Here is a 24,408-nt window from a genome sequence, read left to right on the forward strand (position 1 = left end):
ATCTGCGGACTCAGATGTAAGGGGGGCTCTGCGGACTCAGATGTAAGGGGGGCTCTGCGGACTCAGATGTAAGGGGGGCTCTGCGGACTCAGATGTAAGGGGGGCTCTGCGGACTCAGAGGTAAGGAGGGGTTTTCGGAACCATGATTTAAGGGGGAATTGTAAGTGGGGTTTGGTGAGCAGAAACCCCCTCTCATCAGAGTTCCCTTTTACACCAGAGTCCATGGCGTTCCCCCTTAAAAATAAAATTGCTGTGTGCCACTAAAGTGTTCAGGTTTGGCTTGAAGAAAAAAAAGTGGCAACCCTATTCAGCTGCCCACAGTTAAAATGGCTGCAGCCAGACTCGGTGGAGGGAGATTTCTGCAGCACATTTGGCAAGTACAGAATCACAGTATATATAAAATATACAAAGTGGTAGGAGGGAAGCTTCAGAATGGCAAAGATGTTTTTATTACAAATTATGTGAGCAGACTGCAGTTCCTCTTTAAGGTTGAAAGCTCAGAATTCTTGAACATCTGCTGCTCTTTTGAAAGGGATTCATCAGGCATTTGGGTCTAGGTAGAAATTCAGAAAAAAACAAAATGGCACATTGTGTATTCCTGGGGGCACATATTCTGCCTACTCGGGTTTCTTGTTCAAAGTTCTTTGCAAACCTCTCCGCATGAGCCAAACTCTATAAATCACACCTTGGCTGACACCGATATCTCAGGAATGCTAAACGTTATAGATCCAGGTCTTGTTTTTGAAAGAGTCCTTTCAAGAGACCAGATAACTCTACTCATAATGCATGGAAAGGGCCTTTATAATGGGTATTTCCTATCTAGTGTTTGGAAGGGCGCCCCCTTCTGGTGTCCCTCTGTATTAACGCTTTAGGTGCCAGGTTTTGCCCTACAAATCCACGATGTGGATTAGCCGCTAAAGGCCCGTACACACGATCGGACTTTTTGACAACAAACATGCAAATTAGCTGTTTTAAGGCAACATCTGACCGTGTGTACGCTCCATCGGACAAACTTTTTCGGTTTTCATCAGACTTTTGTTGGCTGTGCGAACGGACAAACTTTTCGACAACATAAGTCCAATGGAGCAAAGTCTGATCGTGTGTACAGAAAACCAAAAAACAAACACACATGCTCAGAACCAATGCAAAAGATCAGACAACAATACAGAAGTTGACCAAAGGTGGCGGTAAAGAGCAGAAAAAACACGTGATTTGGTGAAAGTTGGCTGAAAAAGTCCTGCCGTGTGTATGCAATACAAGTTCACGGCCGACACCCTTTGTACAGAAATCCACGGGAAAGTTTATACATAGTCCGACCCTGTGTATGAGGCTTAATACAAGCAACTGTTCCTCAGCCCAGATCTGCAGAATTCCCAGCTTCTCCTGACTCTCCTAGATGAGCAGCGACTTCCTGAAAGTCAGAGTATAGCCACACCCTGCATCCCACAATGCAATGCTTGCTGCTTGGGAAAACTATTGTAAGGACCTGGCAATGCCATTTGGGATGTGGGAAAGGATGGGGGGGGGACCTGCCTACATGCAGACACTCAACTAAACTAGATCTGAGCACCACAAACCGAAAACTCTATTTAAAAAGTGTTACTAAACAAACAGTAAAATCAGTCTGTATATGCAGTAAAGCGTGCTTGTTATACTAACTGTGGAACCTAAGGGGTTAATCCTCCGCAGTGTGTAAAATTGATCCAGTCTTCTCTGATCCTCCCCTTCTTCCACTGTCCCCAATCCATTTCCTAACAGTACAGAGCCTTGGGGCACTCTGCACATGCTCAGTTTGACAAATTCGGAAACATCCAAATGAATGAAAACCCATTTAACAAATGTTTGCGAAAATTTGGAAGTCCAAAAACCCGAAAATCTGAAATAATAACTATTAAATTATAGGTATTGGAAATTCCTTACAAATTTAGCTGTTTGTGATTTTATCCAAAGCTACGAATTATCCGACATAACGAATTCCGCATCCAAATTACTGAAACGTAACACAATAATAATAATAATAATCACAATAATAATAATAATAATAATAAAAACGTTTTATTATTTATTATAAAAAAAATTCTGTTCCATTTGTTTAGATACGGCATTTGTTATTTCGGATCATTTGTAAGTTCAGATAAATTCGTGTTCACGAACAGCCAAATGTGAAAGGAAATTCCAATACCTATATTTTTTTTTTTATTAGTTAGTTATTATTTAGAATTTTCGGATTTCGTTCTTTCAAATTTTCTTCCTTATTTTCACATTTTCCTTATTTTTCACATTTTCGAATTGCGATCAGAACGAATGACCCGAAAAACGCTAAAAAGAACAAAAAACTAACACATTTTTCAGCAGTGCACATGTCAAGTGTATTGCTATAGAGTTTTTTTTTTTCTTGGGAGGGTGCATATGATCAGCACAGGGCCAATCAGCACTGTCCAGACAGAGGGTCAGGTGTCAAGCAGCCTCACAGGACAGTCTGAGGAGAATGAAAACTCCTCCTACAAGCTTTATCCAGACACTGATAGCAGTCATAAGATTGCTATATACTGCTGATGAGAAAATGTATTTTGCCGTTTATATTTACTGAAACTATTGCATTTCCATGTTCTGTGTACTGTGGGAGACCAGATATAGTGAATGCAGGGTCCTGGGTTTAGTAACACTTCATTTTTTTATATTGAAACACCCCCCCCTAGCATTTCTAGCTGCTGCCATCTTGAGTAAGGGCAGATGATTCATGTGGCATTTACTTCCTAGAATCCATCTGCCCTTAGCTCAGGCATACAGGCAGGAGGGTGTGCTTTGCTGAGAAAACCCATCCTCCCCTCCTGAAGACTCCTGGAATGTATGACATCATTTTGACCTAGGCCAGAAACCAAGATGCAGCTGAAGAGCTGTAAAATAAGTAAATATGATATACTTTCCTATCTATGTACTAATGCTAGCAGCAGATTAAAAAATTGTTCATTTCGATTGAGAGGAGTAATGCATCCTCAATGCGCCTTGTAATGCACCTTCTATTGAATGCCAAGATGCACATAATGCACATCCGAGCGCATTGTGTTGCATCAGCGTGCATCATGATGCTTGTCTAAATCCTGCAAGGATCAAGTATTTTTGTACCTGAACCCCCAAATATAGGGGGGGGGTTCTAACTAAAGGGCAGTGCTAGAAGCTAACTGCACAGTTAGGATTTATTGGCTGTGCTCACAAATGTCTGACACAGGTCAAGCCCCTGCTACAGCCCAAGGGCTCATTCACACTTTCTTTGAGCTCTGAAGAGCGATCCACATGTGGATCGCTCTTTAGAGAAAGTTTGACAGGCGGCAAAGGTGTGTTGTATCGCCTCCTCACTGCCCGCTTTAACACCTTCAACCCTGCACTAGCACGCCACCACCACGTGCATTACACACAGTTGTGGGGCGCTTGCACTGTGGCCCTATTCACCTTAATGGGTCGTAGACATGTGCAATTAGTTTCACGACAAATTCGTTATTTTGGAATTATCTGAATTACCGAAAACCCGTTTAATGAATTTTACCGAATATATAAAAGTCATTAATTTGAAAATCTGAAATAACTAACAACAACTATTACTAACTATTAAAATTATAGGTATTGGAATTTCCTTTCAAATTTGTCTGAATGTAACGAATACGAATTATCCGAAATAACGAATGCAATGTAAAAAATTAATAATAATAATAATAATTTTTATCATATTATTATTAAATTATTAATTTGTTACATTCCGAAATAACGAATGCCGCATCTAAACAAATGGAACGTAACAAATTAATAATAATAAAAAAGTTATTATTAATTTGTTGGGTTACATTCGTTATTTTGGATAATTCGTAACTTTGGATAAATTCGTATTCGTTACATTCACTAACAACCAAATTTGAAAGGAAATTCCAATACCTATCATTTAATAGTTCGTTATTCTTTCAAATTTTCTTTCTTTTTTTGAATTTTTGAATTGTGATCATAACGAATGACCTGAAAAAATAAAAATAAAAATGTAAAAAAATTAACATATTTTTGAGCAGTGCACATGTCTAATGGGTTGCGCTCAGTGGATCTTACACCCCCACCAAAAGCAACAGGTGAGTATAAATCCTGATGCGTCTGAGGCATGTGTACAGCCATAGTTGTAGCTAAAAGGGAGAGAAGTTGGGAGGGGGGCGGTAAAAATGCAGCTCAACCACAAGGTTTCACCGACCCTCTACTGCTAACGTGAATGAGCGTTGACACTCTGTGACTTGCTACAGAGTTACAATGTTGCAGTCTGATAACTGGGGGGGGGGGGGGGGGACTAAAGAAATTCCTCGTCCTGCCTGCAGCAGACTGATGACCTCATCTCAGCCTAGGCAAAGTCACTGCCTGGAGCATAAACATGCCTTTTCTGGATAAAAGATGGAGCTTTTCTGAAGAATGGTCCCGTTGCTGTATATTGTGCCAGGAATTTATTCATAGCGATTTAAAAAGTAACTTAAAGTCACTGACAGGTCCACCTTTAATGGGACCACCTACCAAGAATTGACTGTACAGTTTCCAATATTTTGTTGTAAAGTTAAAAATACATATAGAAAAAAAAACATATTCCAGAGACAAACTACATCTCAGGGCCGGGCCGGCAAAATCGGGACAAGTGTCAGAATTGTGGGATCTGTGGTCCCTGTACAGACCCGTCACCTCCTGGGAATGACGACAGTCCGTGAACCTCCATAGTAGTCATAGGAGGTAGTCATAGTAGTCATAGGAGGGAGTCATAGGAGGTAGTCATAGTAGTCATAGGAGATAGTCATAGTAGTCATAGGAGGTAGTCATAGTAGTCATAGGAGGTAGTCATAGTAGTCATAGGAGGTAGTCATAGTAGTCATAGGAGGGAGTCATAGTAGTCATAGGAGGGAGTCATAGTAGTCATAGGAGGGAGTTATAGTAGTCATAGGAGGTAGTCATAGTAGTCATAGGAGGGAGTCATAGTAGTCATAGGAGGGAGTCATAGTAGTCATAGGAGGGAGTCATAGTAGTCATAGGAGGGAGTCATAGTAGTCATAGGAGGGAGTCATAGTAGTCATAGGAGGGAGTCATAGTAGTCATAGGAGGGAGTCATAGTAGTCATAGGAGGGAGTCATAGTAGTCATAGGAGGGAGTCATAGTAGTCATAGGAGGGAGTCATAGTAGTAGGAGGGAGTCATAGTAGTCATAGGAGGGAGTCATAGTAGTCATAGGAGGTAGTCATAGTAGTCATAGGAGGTAGTCATAGTAGTCATAGGAGGTAGTCATAGTAGTCATAGGAGGTAGTCATAGTAGTCATAGGAGGTAGTCATAGTAGTCATAGGAGGTAGTCATAGTAGTCATAGGAGGTAGTCATAGTAGTCATAGGAGATAGTCATAGTAGTCATAGGAGATAGTCATAGTAGTCATAGGAGATAGTCATAGTAGTCATAGGAGATAGTCATAGTAGTCATAGGAGGTAGTCATAGTAGTCATAGGAGATAGTCATAGTAGTCATAGGAGGTAGTCATAGTAGTCATAGGAGGTAGTCATAGTAGTCATAGGAGGTAGTCATAGTAGTCATAGGAGGTAGTCATAGTAGTCATAGGAGATAGTCATAGTAGTCATAGGAGATAGTCATAGTAGTCATAGGAGGTAGTCATAGTAGTCATAGGAGATAGTCATAGTAGTCATAGGAGGTAGTCATAGTAGTCAGTCATAGGAGGTAGTTATAGGAGGTAGTTATAGGAGTCATAGGAGGTAGTCATAGTAGTCATAGGAGGTAGTCATAGGAGGTAGTCATAGTAGTAATAAGAGGTAGTCATACATGTTCAGAGTTCTGATTTTTTGGTATTTTAGAGACGCTCTGCGTGTTCCAGCAAACACTTTAGTGTCCACACCGGGGTCAAGGAAACATTTTCTGAGCCGGTTAGTCATTCTGCAGGAATGTTTATGGGGAAATAGTTAGAGATAATGGGAGTTTCAGCACACAACACTGGGCATCGAACAGGCCTGGGTTATCGGGGCATCGGGCACAGCAAGGATAGGACAGTCCTGCGATAAATCACTTAAAGGGTCACTCCGCCCAAAACTGGAATTTTAATGTTGGCAGGTGCTAGAAAATTAAATAGCCCCATGTTTTCCTATATCACCAGCTGGGAGATCTCAGGTTTGTTCTCTGGTCTGTACACCTGCTACATCCATGATGAAAGGAATTATTCTTCTCCTTTGGTTATTAACCACTTCAGCCCCGGAAGAATTTACCCCCTTCCTGACCAGAGAACTTTTTTTGAGATTCGGCACTGCGTCGCTTTAACTGACAATTGCGCGGTCGTGCAACGTGGCTCGTAAACAAAATTGATGTCCTTTTTTTTCTCACAAATAGAGCTTTCTTTTTGTGGTATTTGATCACCTTTGCGGGTTTTATTTTTTGCGCTATAAATAAAAAAAAAAGAGCGACAATTTTGAAAAATAAATAAAGCAATATTTTTTACTTTTTGCTATAATAAATATCCCCCAAAAATATATAAAAAACATTTTTTCCCTCAGTTTGGGCCGATATGTATGCAATAAGCGTTTATTGATTGGTTTGTGCAAATGTTATAGTGTTTACAAAATAGATAATAGTTTTATGGCATTTTTATTCATTTTATTAATAATTTTTTTTTTTTTACTAGTAATGCCGATTTTTATTGTGACTGCGACTATATGGCAGGCACATTGGACATTTTTGGCACATTTTTGGGACCATTGTCATTTATACAGCAATCAGTGCTATACAAATGCACCGATTCCTGTGTAAATGACACTGGCAGTGAAGGGGATAACCACTAGGGGGCAGTGTGGGGGTTAAGTGTGGGGGGCGTGTTTCCAACTGTGGGGGGGGAGAGCATGGCTAAGTGTGACACGTAACTGATCTCTGCTCCCGATCACAGGCAGAACAGGGAGATGCTTGTTTACATTAGCATCTCCCTATTCTTCCTCTCCGTGAGGCGATCGCGGGTATCCCCACAGTGATTGAGTCCGTGGGACCCGCGACCCGACTCACGGAGCTGCCCGCCTCTTAAAAGGCAACGTACAGGTACGCGATTCTGCCTGTACAACCCCTTCTGCCGATTTATATCAGCGTTTTTTTTTTGTTTTGTTTTTAACTGGCATTCCCTCCCACTGCATTAATAATACAGAAACTATATGTGTATATGCACAGGGATATGCAATTAGTGGACCGCCAGCTGTTGTAGAACTACAAGTCCCATGAGGCATAGCAACACTGACAGCCACAAGCATGACACCCAGAGGCATGATGGGACTTGTAATTTTGTAACTGCTGGAGGTCCGCTAATTGCATATCCCTGCCCTAGACAAAACCTAATTTTGCCATCCCCAATGGCTCTACCCCCTTTGCCCTGCCCATGTGACAGAAGGGGTCGCTATACAGGAAGCATCAGCTGGCTCTAGTGCTGTGCTGCACCTCTAATTACACTACCAGTCAGACCGATTTAGTTCCATGCTGCAGCCTGCATGCAAACGCGGAAAGGAAACCAGCAGCTGGGCGCCCCTAGGTAGCAGTGCGCCCTAGGCGGCTCCCTAGTTTGCCTAGTGGTAGCACCGGCCCTGGATTAGGGTTTGCCCAGGCACACGCTTAAGTTTAGGACCATATGCATTCACCATGTATGCCACTGCAAAAAAATGTTGGGATTTGACACTGACGGGTCAAACTGCCCGTGTGCATGTAGCCTCAGCCTACTGACCATAGTTCAAAGGTCATGCAGTGCATTATTGTTATTATTATTATTTTTTAAATCTTCAATAACTATTGCAGGGATTGCAAATCTGTAACCTGTAGAATTCACTGCAAACCTGATCCTCATCCCTACTCATTGCCCACAATGCATTGCACCACTTGCAAGAGCTGGCCAGACAAAAGGATCCCTCACCTGTCCCAGCAGCACATGATCGATTACTGCAGGACAGATGCTCTTTAAATTTCCGGGCACGGCACACACACGGTTAAACAGATCTCGTTATCGACAAATACTTCCACATGTGCGCTGCAACATAACTTTTTCTAATTAACAGACAGTCCTCATTGGGCTCTGTGCCGGAGATAATGACACAGGCGGCTGGGCTGTTTACAGAAGGTTAGTCAGCCAGTGTGGGCGGCGAGCACAGAACACAAAGGCCGCAAACACCATTTACATAGAAAGAATTTTATCCACGCAGGCGGAACGCTACAACGGGTCTGATCCAGAGACCTCACCAACCCGAGACGCAGATACAGACTGATTACAGGAATATAGACGCAAATCAAGACATAAATGCCCATGGATACCTTGTACAGATAAAGTAAGCAAAGTATAGCTGGCTGTACGTTAGTAGATTTTCAACTGAACATTCAAGTGAAAATTCTTAGTACATTCGATAACCTGATGATCGTCGTACTTCAAAAATTTCAATTGCATTTAACATTCAATTTTAGAATGAACGGATTTTCCCAAACACAAACCACATTCTGCTTTTTTTTTTTAAATTTTCATTAATATGGTTGAAAGTGAATGCCAATTTGACCCCACTAACCATTAGAAAATTGAATGAATGTTCTTAACACAAAAAACATTTGCTTTAAGCTTAAGCCTAAAGATTGGCAGCAAGCACAATGAGGCCCCTTCTATAGGCACAGTGCCGGGATCGGTGGAACTACTGCCATAGCAGCCTATGCAGTGGCTATGGAACCCGGGCCCCTGATTTGTGAAGTGGTGGTCTGAAGGAAGCTCCCCTGTGTGTCCCAAGTTTCAAGATGCTCTGCAAAGCGGCAGCAGGTGCCTAAATGCTGAAGTGCTGAGTATTCCAGTAGCACCACCGCTCCATCAGTTATCACAGGGAACCCATTGGAGATGATTGCCTCCCCTGATGCAGAGCAGCTGCAAACCTCTAACTAGCATGGGCACCACCAAGGTGTGAATTTCCATTTGTTCTCCCCTGGTTATGTGATTGGTCACATAAATGAAGGTGAATGGACCTAAAATCAGATTTCAGTCGTGTACCCCCACCCCAAAGCACCCCGCATTCCCTTTTCCTCATCTGTCCCGGATGCTGTGCCCAGCCACTGAGCTCTTTCCACCCATCCTTTGCCCTGCCGACCCCCTGTACACTGCCCTACAAACCAATACCCTCAGTACACTGCCAACCTTATCCCCTGCCCTGCTGACCCCCTGTACACTGCCCTACAAACCAATACCCTCAGTTATCTGATCCCGATCGGTTCCCGAGTGGTCTCCGAATTGTCTCTGAGCATCTCCGGCGCCACCTATACCTATGGCCACATGCGGTACTGCAATCCAAATTCTAAATCTAAAGTCCGTCTGATTTTTAAAAAGCAAAGGTCCGATGAAGCCTACACACGATCGAATTGTCCGACGGATTCGTTTCGTCTGACCTAGTCCGTTGAAAAGTCTGATCGTGTGTACACGGCATCACACTGTAATTTTGGATAGAATGTTTTTTTCTTTGGAACTCCCAGTCAGCCCCTTTCAGCGGCACTCTACTATATATATATATATATCAGTGGTGGTGTAGTAGCGTGTGGAGGGATCTGCATGTTTTAATTATTCTTTGCTGCAGAATGTTTTGTTAACTTTTACAACGAAAGCTGCAAATGGCTTAAGCCCCCGTTCATACCTATGCAAATTAGATGCGGCTTACACCGCCTCCAATTCGCAGGACATTTTAAAATACATTCAAATTATTGTATCTTGTTCATATATGTGCGTTGCATTCGCACTGCACAAAAAAAGTGTGCATTTTCTGGGCATGGCGGTGCAAATTACAAGTACATTATGCTCTATGGGAACACATCCAATTCGCAGATGCATTCCGCTCTGAACAAGAAATCTTTCCTTCTTCTCACTACACCTCCCCCTCCTCTCCCCGCTCAGCTGATGCGCAGATAGAACGGAGCGGCACTGCTTTACAACTGCTTTTTCTCTTCAGGCTGGGTTCACACTGCTGCGATGCGGGAACGTTGCGAATCTACTGCGGGTTCCCGCATCGCATGCCTCCCGGTGGCAGTTCACACTGCCCTATGCGAACTGCTGGGAGTGTCAGTGAAAAGTTAATGACACCCCCAGATCAGTTCGCATATCGCAGTGCGATCTGCAAACTCGGACAGGAATCGGATCGCATGGTGTGAACACCCATGCGATCCGATTCTGCTGCGGACCAAAAAAAAGGGACCTGTACGAGTTTGGGCCGGATGCGATGCGAATTCAGCCATACTATCTGTATGGCTGAAATCGCATCGCACAGAGATCGCATGTGATCTGCAGTGCAGTGCGAATCACATCCGATCTAGTACACCGCAGCAGTGTGAACCCGGCCTCACAGAGTACATGTAGCTGGAATTCGCACAGCACTGGTGTGAACCTGGACTAAAGGTACCCAAACTTCTACTTACCAAAATATTTTCTATTCGTATATTTAGTGGGGATAGCAGCAGTGCACCCTCCTCCAACTGCCAGAGATAGGACTTCCCATTCTCCATCATCCATAGAACACACAGAAGTCATTGCCATGTGCAGGCCGCTGGCTCTGATGTCTCAATATTGTAACTTTTAAATATATCAAATTGTGTATTGAAACAGTTTTCTTGCTGCATCCCCATTGTAAAATCTTTATAGTGATGGGATCTTTGTGTTAACCCCTTCTGCTCCAGCTGCTCTATACCTGGAGCTCTGGCAAACAGAGAATACTTGTAGGAACCTGCCGCTTTGTACTGAAGAAATCATACCTGGCTCATGTTTTTGCTGCGGGGAAAACATTTTAATCAGTGGAAAAAAAAGTTGCACTTTGAAATGTTGCATCAATTTACATTTAAAAACGACACCAAGAATTTCCAGAGCTGCCCCCAAGGCTATCACAGATCCAAAGTAGTCTATTGCTACCCTCCAGTTACATGCTGGGAAATAGGAATTTGCATTCAAAGGCTGAACTCCAGATATGATCTTATTGTATGCTTATATTGGTGCAGATTGGCACACGGCCGCGCAGATCCCAATTTGATATTCCTGTGGGTAGGGGTGCATGGCCCCGAACGTAGACAGTGTGCCTTCCCAATTGATATGAATGGGGCTGCCTGCATGGAGATGCATGGAGCACCTGTGCATCCCCATATGGGTAAACATGGGCCCTGCATGGGTGTACGCTGTAGTATACCCGTGTGAACAAGGCCTAAGTTAGGTTTAAAGCTGACGTTTATTCTGTTTATATTTTTGCCTTCCCTGTTTTTTTCATTCCCCATCAACATGCTTATGATATTTAAAAAAAAAAAAAAACCTTGTTGCATACCATATTTTGGGACCAGAAACATCATCACTGGATCTCTACGATTCCCTATGCCACATGTGTCAAATGCAAGACTCGCCTGCCAAACCCAGCCCTTCAGACCATTTCATGTGGCCCTTGCACCTCTCCTGGAGCTACAGCACCCACCTTGTCTTTTCCCCCACCTTGTCTCAGCGGTCAGCAGCAGAGAGGACAGAACTCCTCCGCCAGATCCTGCACTTCTCTGTGCAGCCGCTGAGAGGCTTGCCCCTGCCTCCACCTCATCTCAGCAGTCAGCAGCAGAGATGAGGACAGAAATCCCTTGTCAGATTCTGCACCTCTGTGCAGCCGCTGGGAGGCTCGTCTCTGCCCCCACCTTATCTCAGCAGTCAGCAGCAGAGAATGATAGAACACCTCCGCCAGATCCTGCACCTCTCTGTGCAGCCACTGAGAGGCTCACCTCTGCCCCCTACCATATCGCAGCAGTCAGCAGCAGAGAGGGCAGAACTCCTCCTACAGATCCTGCAGCCTCAGCACCCCCTTATCTCCACCTCCCCTGGTCTCAGAAGTCAGCAGACTTTGGCAGCTGACTCCAGCCCTCCTCTGGTCCTCCTCCAGACCCTGCTTCCCAGCTCCACGCCCAGCTTAGATGCAGTTATATTGTCTTACAGATACAACTGGCCCTTTGAGGGAAAACATGATGCTGATGTGGCCCATGATAAAATTGAGTTTGACACCCCTGCTTTATGCAATGCAGGCAGATTATGGCTGGTGAGAAGGGCTGGCAGGGTGCTGCATATAACTTCCTGAGAAGAGCCCTCAAGCCTGATGTAAGCAGTGGGTTGGCTCTTGGGAGAAGTAATGCACGTATAAAAATGCCTTGATGGGTAATGCAACTTGGAGGAGTGGGGAGTTGATAGGTAGTTGCATGCAGACCACCCTAGATAACACCCACAGGTGATGCTGAGCCTCCATGTTTAAAAGAAAACTAAAGTCTAATGAATCATAGGAGCAGGTGAGGGACAATGAGGCTTGGAAGGAAAGGATGCTGGATACATCCAGGAAATTAGGCGGGCTTCTATCTGACTTGCTGCAGCTTCTAATGCACATTGTGAGAAGCTCACAGTGTGCAGTGAAATCAGAGTAGGCCATTTCTGACCAGGAGAGGAGCGGGTACAACTGTGCAAGATTGAAGGGCAGACTGGAGTTCTGCTTCCATCACCTACAAGCTGGCAGTGTTAGTAAATCCCTGATGAGATAACTCTGCAGGATAAGGTGCTATAAAGTAATTTGGGTGAGATAACATCACATCAGTGATGGATCAGCCCTTATCCAAACATCACTCACCACCATCTGTGATATTAGTGTGGAAATTGAGGGTTACAGTTCCCTTCTGTAAGTTATTGTATCTCCGTGTCAGGACTTCGGAAGAGGCTCAAAGCTTGCAGCAGCGTCTTCTTTGGCAGGTTGTGGCCTGTTCAACAAATTCCTTTCAAATGCTCCAAATGAGTCTTTCTGCTTAAGTTCAGTAGAAGAAAGTGTCAGGGAATAATGGACCCTTCAGATCTCTCTTGCTACAAATTAGCCCTAGACGCTTTTAATAATGTCACTTTATTGTCTGAAGATCACAGAATTCTGCCCCATCAAAGATGATTTGTATTAAAATTATAATAAGTGGGTCCTTCTCTCACCGAGAACCTGATCCTTCTATCAAACAGAGGGATGCCACGTAGCTTAAAGGAAGCCTGTCGCCAGCCATATGCATGTACATGATGGGCCCGTTGGTGGGGCTTTATGCTGAGCAACTACATATATGATGAGTACCACCTTCTATCAAACGGAGCTATGCCTCATGTCTTAAAGAATGCCTGTCTCATTTTTAAAGTCCCAGAATGGATTGAAAAAATTCAAAGGCTATACTGTAGCTTAACCTGTTGCTCACAGCCATATGCATATATATGGTGGGTCGGTGGTGGGGCTTTATACCTTGCCACTACATATATGAGTACCATCAAGCAGAGATACGCTGTGTGCCTTAAAGGAAGCCTGTCTTAGGTTTAAAGTTTTAGAATATATTTCAGAACTCAACGCCATATTGTAACTTAACCTGTCGCCAGCCATTTGCATATATGTGCTTGGCCGGTAGTGGGGCTTTATGCCATGCCAGTACATATTTCGGTACTACTTTCTGTCAAACAAAGCTACGTTGCTTGGTTTAAAGGAAGCTGCTTCCATTTTTAAAGTCCCAGAACAGATTTAAAAACTCAAAGGCTATATTGTAACTTAACCTATGGCCAGCCATATGCATATATGTGGTGGGCCGGCGGTGGGGCTTTATGCCATGCTACTACATGTAAGAGTTCACAACATCACATGGCTTAAAGGAAGTCTGCTTTTTGTTTAAAGTCCCAGAACTTCAAAACTCAAGGCCATATTGTAACTTCACCTGTCACCAGCCATTTTCATATATGTGGTGGTCCGGTAATGGGGCTTTATGCCATGCCAGTACAAGTTTGAGTACTACCTTCTATCAAACTAAGTTGCATTACGTGGCTTAAATTAAGCTGGTTTCATTTTTAAAGTCTCAGAACATTTCAAAACACAAAGGCTATATTGTAACTTATCCTATTGCCAGCCATATGCATATATCTGGTGGGCTGGTGGTAAAGCTTTATGCTATGTCACTAGATATATGGAAACCACCTTTTAGCAAACAGAGCTATGCTATGTGGCTTAAAGGAAGCCCGTCTTTTGTGTAATGTCCTAGAAAAGATTGTAAAACTAAAAAGGCTATATTGTAACTTAACCTGTTGCCAGCCATAGTCACATATGTAGTGGGACGGCGATGGGGCTTTACGCCGAGCCACTACATATACGAGTACCACTTTCTAGCAAACAGAGCTACACCACACGTCTTAAGGGAAGCTTGCTTCATTTTTTAAAGTCCCAGAACAGTTTTCAAAACTCAAAGGCTATATTGTAACTTAACCTGTTGCCAGCTGTATGCATATATCTGGTGGGCTGGCGGTGGGGCTTTATGCCATGCCACTACATATATGCGTACTACCGGCATTGTCATTTTGCGCGGAGGCTGTGATTATTTGCATGTCCCAGCCCTGTGACCAAGTTGTTGATGACACTTCCCTGGCATTGTTAACCATTATAAACTGATGGTCTCACAGCCACATGCACACTGAAAGTCGATCACACTACCAGGAAGCATCTGGGGTTACAAATGTTTAAAGAACCAGCTCCTGGCTGCAAGAAAGGGTTTAGGTAGGTCTAAACTTTGGGTCATATTTGGCCATGACAGGTAGATCTCCACCGCTCCATGGATGCCTACTCCTGTAATACACAATACCTTGGCAACATTCAGTTTGCAGCACCTGGTGGCTCAAGATTCATAAACATGTGGCCCATTCATGGTCTACGGGCCTCAGCATCCATGTGAATGAGGCCTAAGCATTCCATTGCAGTGCATTAATGCAAAAGCATTAATGTGTGTTATACCATGTTAATGTGCGCTGTGGATGCCCATTTATTATGAATGGATTGCCAGTGCACAACAGTTGAAAAAAAAATGTACATGACCCTTTTTAAAAATGCAGCACACCACAACCCATGGTTTATACATTATGGTGCACTCCAGTGCATTGTATGTAGAACGCCACTGTACATTGCTTTGGGGTGCCATTCAGAATGAATGGCACCCCAGCACAGTGCACACAGAGCCGGGGCTTTGCCATGCATTGGGGTAATGCACGTCAACATTTGCATTTTAGTGTGCCTGGCCACACTACACAAGTTTGAATGGGCCCTTAATCCCTTGCTTTACAGGGAGCCATATACTTCATGGTCACTAAGGCTCCATTCAATTCTAAGTGTTCTTTGGAAGTGCAGAAAGCGTGCATTTTCACAAGTGTGCGCAGAAAGCACATGTCACACTTGCAGTGCCATTCTTTGTTAATGCCACCCTAATGTGGCAAACAGACATGCAGCTTTACATGCATCAAAATGCGCTTCAAACACATTAAAACACCCAGGTGAAAAACAAAAACCCCAAAAATAAATAAATACATAAAAAAAAAAAAAAAACATGACTTTGGTGCATTTTCTGTGCATAGGGCAGCCCACTCAAACAAAATGGGCTGCCTTATACGTGTAATACAAAATTGCACAAGAATACATTGAGATGTGAATGCAGTCCAATGGTCAAATTTGCTGCAGCTTACTAAAGATCTGTTACTGTGGACTGATGAAGTGTAATTCTTAGGTGCCACTCACACTTGCAAATTTGCGACTAGCTGTGGGAAACCCAGTGTTGGTTCCCTGTGATTAGTTGCAGGTGGGAAGCCCATATTCACATATATGCAACTTGGAAGCGGTTTTCCCCACATCCTGACAGGAGAGTGTGCCTGGCTCTCAATGGAGCCGGTTAACATAGCTCCAGGACGGCCGCGGTCCACATTTAGAAAGGGTCTTGGCATCATTGATTCAGGTGCAAATTCAGACAAAAATTCGGACCTGAATTGGTGAACAGCGACGCACCAGAGCCCGTGCTGTGAGCCGTGGCGACACCATGTTTGAACCCAGCCTCAAAAGCAATGGCAGGCTGACAGTTCCTACAGCTATATGCAGCCAATCGCATGTAAACCCTCATGCAGCGATTACCTGCAGGTGATGCAAGCTGTCTGCATTAAGGGTCAATCATGAACAGATTTCCAAACGCAAAGCCTATATTGTAACTTAACCTGCCGCCAGCCATGTGCATATATGTGGTGGGGCTTTATGCCATGCCACTACATATGAGTACCATATTCCATCAAAACAGTATGCGTCATATATTATGACCAAAAGCTTTGGCCAGATCATGGAGGAACAGGTAAGCAGAGCCCAGGGAGGATTTGCATAGTACACATACTCATCTATAATAAATTCATCTCTCACCGGATCAGCTGGTTCTGCAGGGCGTTGGCGGGAAGCTGCTCAGCTTGCATTAATGAAGTTTATTTTTTGAACTCTGTCTTACAAACTCCCTGCAAACCTTTCATTTAATAGACAAGCTTCCTTTCATAGTGACACTCCTTTGTTTTCCAAAGGGAAAATGTCTTGTCGCTTGTTGCAGTCTGTGAAAGGTTTAGGGCTGAAGCAGACTTTTGCATTGCGGCGGTTTGCGGTAATACGCTTGTTACCGCACTGTACATTACTGCTTTTAGTGGTAGATTTGTCCGTGTTGATGAGCACCCAAATGCACTAAGCCCATGTACACACGGTCGGAGATTTTGCCAACCAAATCCGTCGGATTTTGCCCATCGGATTTAGTCCGACGGATTGTGTCCGAAACTGTTGCATACACACGGTCGGGCCAAGTTGGCGAAAAATCCGATCTTTCAGAACGTGATGACGTAATTTCGTTACGATGGGACTACATTCAGGCTAGTAACCAATAGCTTTGATGTAGGAATTTGATCTGAGCATGCGTGGCACTTGGTCCGATGAAAATGCTCTACACATGATCAGATTAGGTCCGTCCGGCCCAGTTGGTCGGGAAATATTTCCAACATGTTGGAAAATTGGGTCGGACGGAGATTCGGACGGAATCAGTCCGATACATATCACACACAGTCGGATTATCTGACGACACGGTCCAATAAGACTCATTCCGACAGATTCTCCGACCGTGTGTACAAGGGCTTAGGCAACACAGCTGTGATGCAGCACAAGGCAACGTATGGTGACATGCTACCACGTAATGTGGTGGACCGAATCAAAAAAAAATACATTTAAATTTAAAAAATCTTTTTTTTTTTTTTTTTTATCTGCTCCTGTGATTTGGAAGCCCATTTAAAATAAATGAGCTGTCTTGATGCATCACATAATAAAAAATATGATGCAACGTGCAATAGCACACTGCACAGAAACTGACAAGTGTGAATGGGCCCTTCCCACGTATAGCTATTTTATACATCCACTATGTATATACCATACCCAACCGATGGAAATAAGTGAAGTAGACACCACTACTCCAGTGGGTCCCATGCCAACCCACTGGAGTCGCATGCCAGGTGGCTGGCTTGCTGCAATGTGAATACAGAAGATTGGCCGCTCAGCACAGTGCTATTCAAAGAATGTTTTACTTTTTCTGAATGCAAAACCTCCTCTGATTGGATGAGGTGGAGAGCGTGAGGTCCTCTTCCCACCTACTGCAGTGATTTCCAGCTTCCAGGGGCGTAGTTACATTGGTCCAAGCCGGATCAATGTAACTATGCATTAAATGCCCATACCTGGAATTCATCTTTAGGCTTCATGTACATTGCTGCAAATGGACGTTTAGGAGCAGTTGGGCATTTTTGTTCAGCTGCCCCTGTACTCTCCTCTGTTATCATATCAGTACATGTACACAGGGGTCATTTATAGTCATTTCTAGGCAGTTGAGTTTATAAGCATTTTTCAGAACGCAAAAAAAAATGCGTTCAGGACGGATGTTCAGGGGCATTTCAAACACTTGTAACAGCTTGTAAACACGATACCTCACGCTTAGCCGCATTTCGTTTACAGGCATTTTTCATTTTTGACAATTTGAAAAAAGAAACGGATGAAGAAAATGCTTCTAAACGCAAATGTGGCTAAACGTGGAATGTAAGCTCGACAAAACTGACGTTTTTTTAAACGTCGGTTACTATCTGTCAAGTTAAATCATTCAGGAGAGGTTTTAAATCGTCCCGTGTACATTAAGCCTTAAAGTGATTGTTATTTCAAAAAAATAATAAAAGAAGCCTTACAAACATATCATACTTTCCTCCACTGCGCAGTTAGTTTTGTACAGAGTGGCCCCGATCCTCCTGTTCTGGGGTCCCCTTGCGGCACTGGTATCTCCTCCCCACATCGTATAGCCCCCTAGGAGAAGTCCTCTCCCGGGTGGGTTACCTAGCATTTGATTTTCACCTGGTAAAGTTGGGCTAGCCTTCCCGCACCCTTTTCCGCCAGATCTGAATTCGTACTTCTGGCTTTCTTGCCTAGGTGAGAATGACATCTCCCCCTCCTGACATAACACATCCTAGAAGGTTTTGGGGTTATCTCCACTGCATTAAAGCCAACCATACATGGTTTGAATCCAATATCAATGGGCAGGCTGGCTGTACCTAAGTCGATCCAATCGATTGACTTGGGTACAACCATACTGTTTTTTTTATGTGATTATTACCAGTGGCTGTTGCTGCTAACAATAATCACTGTGTTCTCCCGGCAGGGACAGCTCCCTGCGCCCTCCCACCGGAAGAACACAATAGCTCCTCGGGAGGGATTCCCCGTTCAACATTGACTGTGTTGATGGGTGAATCGAGTAATTGCACCATCTATGGCTGGCTTAAGCATGCATCATCAGGAGCCAGCTGAAATTTGGAAAATGAGCCAGCTCCCTGATGACATCAGATGAGAAGATGGCAGCACTGAACCCAGAGTTCTAAGACAGAGCCATGGCTTACAGCAGACAATGCTGGATTTGCTTGGTGGGGAGTATGATGGCCGACAACCTAGCAAAGAAGGTGGGGGGAATTGTAAAGGGGGTGTAATTACACCTTTAAAGTGAAAATAGTCTGATGTTAACCCCACTTTAAATTTAAAGCGAATTTTGGGCCCATGCCTCACCCCCCCCCCCCTTGCACTAATAGTGGAGGGGTTATTTTTCAGAGGGGCTTTTCTTTTTTTTTTCTCCCTACCACCAGTCAGGCTTGGTGTGTGTTGCCCATATCAGGGGGCTGCGGGAGTCCATTCACAGAACAGCTGGGGGATGGAGCTACTGCGTCATTGGGGGCTATGCTGCCTGAACCCTGGAAGAGGATGTCAGCAGAGGAGCACCAAGATGGTGGCACCGGGCATAGGCACAGACTCATTTAGCCCAGCATAACAGGTAATAGGGGAAAAATAAAAAAAAGGTAGAAGGAAGTGCAGTTACACTTTAAACTCTCATGTATAAGTAGATTAGGAATGATACCTTGCTTTCACAGCTTAGAATAAGAGCACAAAGGGTTTATAAACCGCTCAATGTCTTGTTATTAGAGACTCAACAATAAAGAACAATGGTGTCTTTGGCTGAAACACGAGCAAAGTTGGCTGCAATCTCTAATAAGTCACAATATACAAAAGCTGTACCAAAAGTAATGCAAAACTGGGCATAACTTTTATTAATTCGCATAGAACGTTCAAATTTCACATGTTGGTAGAGCAACTCTTCCTCTATAGTAACTTTACTTCTTTTTCATTGCAGATAAATAATGGATTCTTAGCAAAAGCAATGTGCCCTCATTCCGTTTTTAAAGGATGGGTGCAGTCTGTCCATCATTGATGGTCTCCCACTGCATTTTTTGTCTTTAATGCTTCTTTAAACATCTTTATCCTTATCCAGGGGGTAATCTCTATAAACATACTGTAACCTTCTGTGGAGGTCAGGCAGCTTGCTCCCCTCCATCAAGAAAAAATGATGGCACATTGCTTCTGCTTGGAATCCATTATTTACCTGCAATGATTAAAAAAAAAAAAAAAAAAAAAAAGGGACATGAAGAAGGAAGAAGAAAGTAGGAAGAAGCAAGGAAGGCCAGTTAGGAAAGAATGAAGGAAGAAAGAAAAAGGACAGGGCATAGAAGTAGGAAGAACCCAGAAGGACGTAGAAGAAGGTAGGGAGGAGGAAGGCCAGGAAGAAAGAAAGGAAAGTCCATAGAAGAAAGTAGGAAGAAGCGAGAAGGACATAGAAGGAAGGCCAGGAAAGGTCATAGAAGAAAGTAGGAAGAAGCTAGGACAGAAGAAAGTAGGAAGGAAGGATGAAGGAAGGACCGGAAGGAAGGCCAGGAAGGAAGAAAGGAAAGCCCATAGAACAAAGTAGGAAGAAGCAAGGACAGGAAGGAAGGCTAGGAAGGAAGAAAGGAAAGGCCATATAAGAAAGTAGGAAGAAGCGAGAAGGCCATAGAAGAAAGTAGGCCAAGAAGGAAGGCTAGGAAAGGTCATTGAAGAAAGTAGGAAAAAGCTAGAAGGACAGAAGAAAGTAGGAAGGAAGGACCAGAAGGAAGGCCAGGAAGGAAGAAAGGAAGGAACATAGAAGAAAGTAGGAAGAAGTGAGAAGGCCATAGAAGAAAGTAGGAAGAGGCGAGAAGGCCATAGAAGAAAACTAGAAAGAAGGAAGGAAGGCCAGGAAGGAAGAAAGGAAGGGCTATTGAAGAAAGTAGGAAGAAGCGAGAAGGACATAGAAGAAAGAAGAAAGGACAGGAAGGAAGAAAGGAAAGGACATAGAAGAAAGTAGTAAGAAGCGAGAAAGAAGGAAAGAAATAGTGAAAGAAAAAAAAGAGGAGGCATTTTTACTTTTGGTACAGCCCTCCTAATAGAATTAAAATATAAGTGGCTGTTGAAGCTCCAGTGTTCACTTCTCCCACCGTGTTATTTCCCCAGAGAACACTGAGGACTCATCCACACCATAACATTCGTTATAATGATCATCATACCACACCTTCTATAATTCCACATCTTACAATAATGCACTGCATGTGTGTTGTAGAGTGTTGTTGTTCTTTGTCATTTGCACTCCATAGCCGTAGCAAACAGTAGTGCTCAAGGTGGGGGTTATGGCTTCACCACCAGTCACAGACAGATGCCCTGCGCCCAAAGTGGCTGCTCCTAACCCCAAAGATGCGAATAAAAATAGGAAAAACTGCAATACTGCCAAACTCTTCTTCATTGAATAGTGCATTATGTGTAAAGCCATCCGACAGACCCTGCTCTTCCAATGTGTCACCCCTGGAAGAGGGTACGGAATCGGTATGGTGTGGATATATTAATAATATGCATATTATACCCATGATTCCTATAATTAAAGCTGAACTCCGAGCACAAAAAATGTAATTGAAAGAATAAGTTTACCTCTTTAGGAACATGTTACATCTGTGTTTATGGTGTAACATGCAACATATATACCCAATCACCTGCTTCCTACCTCCAGAGCCCCCTCCCCGTGACAGCAGGTGGCAGTTCATCACCTCTGCAGCCGCTGTCGCATTTAAAAATCAGCATTTCTATGTGGGAGGCAGCCATGTCATTCATTCACAGTGATCTGTGAATGAATAAACTAAAAGTAACATCCACGACTGTGGCAGGCAGACATGTAGAGTCAGTTTGGATTACAAGTGTGGTAATCAGCGCACTTGTAGTTCCTTGATACTTCCTCCAGCTTTCTAAGTGAAATCCTGTACAGAGGTAGGGGCAGGAAGCAGGTGGTGTCTGCAGGAGCCTAAAATTGTATCCATGATCCAATGATCACAGGTGCAATGCTTTGCTCCGTTTGAAGAAAAAAAAAAAAAAAAAAAAGCATATTTTTTCCTTCAAAAATATGTGCATTTATTATTTTTTTTTCTTAAAAAGATAAACTTAGCCTTTAAATATATTTCTCAAGAGCCACTTTGTGTGCACCAAATGTCTTTCCAATCCCAGATATTATCTTGTAACAGTAGCAGTGACATCATCACTGTGTAGAGAGCAGAGCTGTGGGAGGGACCCAGCAGCTCCACCCACTACAGGTTTCCTGCAGAAAACTACAGGAGGAGGCGGAGACAAGACCAATCACCCTGCACATGGGGAGAGAGCAGCAGTGAGCGGTCTTTATTACAGGAAGCTCCTGCACAGAGGCAAAGTCCCACACCGGATCTGGAAAAAATACACAAAGCGCACCAAGATTCAGGGAAGAATACACATGGCTCTTGTATTTAGAAAATATTTGTTTATCGCAGAGTTCAGCTTTAAAGAGACTTAACCTAGTATATCCTTCACCATCACTAATCTATAGTTATCACTATTGCCTCAAATATATCCATTATCAGATAAATTAATATCCCCAAAGTTATATTACCCATAAAACCAACACCATATATTAGTGAAGAAAAAACCTTAAGTTAAAAAGTAAACCAACTGCCCACCTCTGTTTAAAGTCGAGGTTTAATCTAATTAAATGTTGGATTAGAACTTTCCCTTTTCATTACCTTGATTTGCTGACATCATCATAGTTGGTAGGAATTTCCGGTAGGGTACTGCAAAAAGTGAAATCAGAGTAAGCAATTTCAGCAAGCAATTTTGGTACAGGAGAGGAGCCTGTACAACTGTGCAGGACCGAAGGGAAGGGTGGAAATTCCACTTTAAGCCCCTCCCAGGGGCAACACAGTGGAGGAGGAGCAGGGTCTTACAGACGGCCTTGCTGTGCATCGTTCACTGTGAAATAAAGTTTATTTAACGTGGTAGTAAACCCACTTTTTTTTTTCTCTCTCTTTTGCCTACAGGTAAGCCTGTAATAAGGCTTACCTGTAGGTACTGTGAATATCATCGAAACATGCACCGTTCAGAAGATATTCAGAGTGCATGCGCTCTGAAGGTCTGTCATACTGTGCCAGACCTTCAGAGCCCGTGCCATAAACGGTGGTTTCTGCGCGCATGCACGGGAGTGATGTCATCGCGCCCCCAGCCACTCATGTAGCCAAAGGCCACGAACACTGAAGGAAAACTGGGTGAAGAAAGAAGCCCTCTCAGCAGAACCAACGCCCACTAAATATTTGATTAACACTAAGCGGATCCTATTGACATATCTTCAAAAAAAGCTGATAGTTTGCTTTAAACAAAGACCTGTAAGAGTGTGGGAGTTTGGAAATAAAATGAAAGTACAATACTTTCTTTGGCAGCAGTTCTACATTTCTCACCTCTCCCACTTCCACGCCTATTGGAGATAAATGGCAAACAACTACAGAGCGGTCACATTAAATAATAGCCTAGTTACATCTCTGAAATCTGGTACGATAACAAGTTTTATAAAAATGTACCAAGCTATGCTGGCAAAATGCGATCAAACAAGCGGTTCTCGGTGCCAGATGTTGGTAATGATTTTTGCTGCCAGCCATGGAATTTCATTAAAATGTGCTGCCAGCTTCCCAAAACTCTATTAAACAGTCACTGGGTTTCCCCAAAGGCAGACCTATTTTCCTGCTGTGTGCTCAGGTGTACTGCACATTATGGATATACCTGCCAACATCAACACCATTCATACTGAGAACGTCCTACCAACCATTATCAATGCAGGAAGCCAAAGTGTTTCCCAAAGTGCTGGGCGTATGCTGTGTTCTCAACTTCCTGCCTTTCTCTTTACATGGGTTATAACAGCTCGCTAGAGACTTTGCAGGATCATTGGGGTATGTGGATGTTGGTTACCAAGGGCTGAAACTATAATAAGCTGGGAACTTCCTAACCAAAAGCTTTCTGTGGGTATACTAAAGGGTGACTCCAGTCAAACCCTTTTTTTTAAAATAAGACTATATGGCCAAATGTTTGGCACCTGACCATCCTGCCGATATAAAACATCCCATTTCAAAACCATGGGACCATAAGTATGGGGTTGCCCCACCTTTATGGCCAAAACAGTCTTCACTCTTCTGGGACGCTTTTCCAGAAGAAGTTAGAGTGGCCCAATGGAAATTTGTGCCAATTTAACCACAATAGTCATGTGAGGTTAGGTACTGATGCTGGATGATCAGGCTTGGCTCGCAGTCAGCATTTCAACTCATTCTAAAAGGTATTAACCAAGATTGAGTTTGAGGTTTGTACAGTCTACTTGAGTTCTTCTATATCAAACCTATGAAACCATGTCTTTATGGAGCTGGCTTTTTACACAGTGGCCCAATCATGCCGGAACAGAAAAATACCTTCTCCAAACTGTTACCACATGGTTAGAAGGGCACGATTGTGTAACATGTCTTTGTATTCTGTAGCATTAACAGTACTTTTTTTACTGCATGCATGCAGGTGTAGTCTACTTTCTACATGGCAGGTGGATTTCATTTGCAGCGGCCTTGTAGTTGGAGAGGAAGTCAAGGAGGAACACAGTTCCTCTATGGTTTCCTGGGTCACTGGGGAAGCATCTACTTAGATGCTGCTGCCCCATGTGACTCTGGCAGCCATCTTGGGTCAGGCAGAGCCTGTTTAAGGCCCTGGCTCCCAGGTTTGGTCTGCATTTGCGAGTTTATAGAGTAGGGACTGGTACACCACCTGTTAGGGACAGCACTT

General features: G+C 43.5%; 1 protein-coding gene across 2 annotated transcripts in view; it reads right to left on the reverse strand.

The window, feature by feature from the left end:
- Positions 1-24,408, reverse strand: part of PPL (periplakin) — a 119,503-nt gene that overhangs the window by 56,815 nt on the left and 38,280 nt on the right. The window contains exon 2 of one of the 2 annotated variants that reach the window (XM_077449458.1): positions 22,344-22,391. The exons of the other annotated variant lie outside the window; for it this stretch is intronic. Coding sequence (XP_077305584.1) covers positions 22,344-22,391 — 48 coding nt within the window. The remainder of the gene's footprint in view (positions 1-22,343; positions 22,392-24,408) is intronic. 2 annotated transcript variants of the gene reach the window in all.

This window comes from Lithobates pipiens, unplaced genomic scaffold (genome assembly GCF_037356315.1).
Source record: "Lithobates pipiens isolate NorthernLeopardFrog02 unplaced genomic scaffold, aLitPip1_a1.2 Scaffold_22, whole genome shotgun sequence".
Taxonomy (NCBI): domain Eukaryota; kingdom Metazoa; phylum Chordata; class Amphibia; order Anura; family Ranidae; genus Lithobates; species Lithobates pipiens.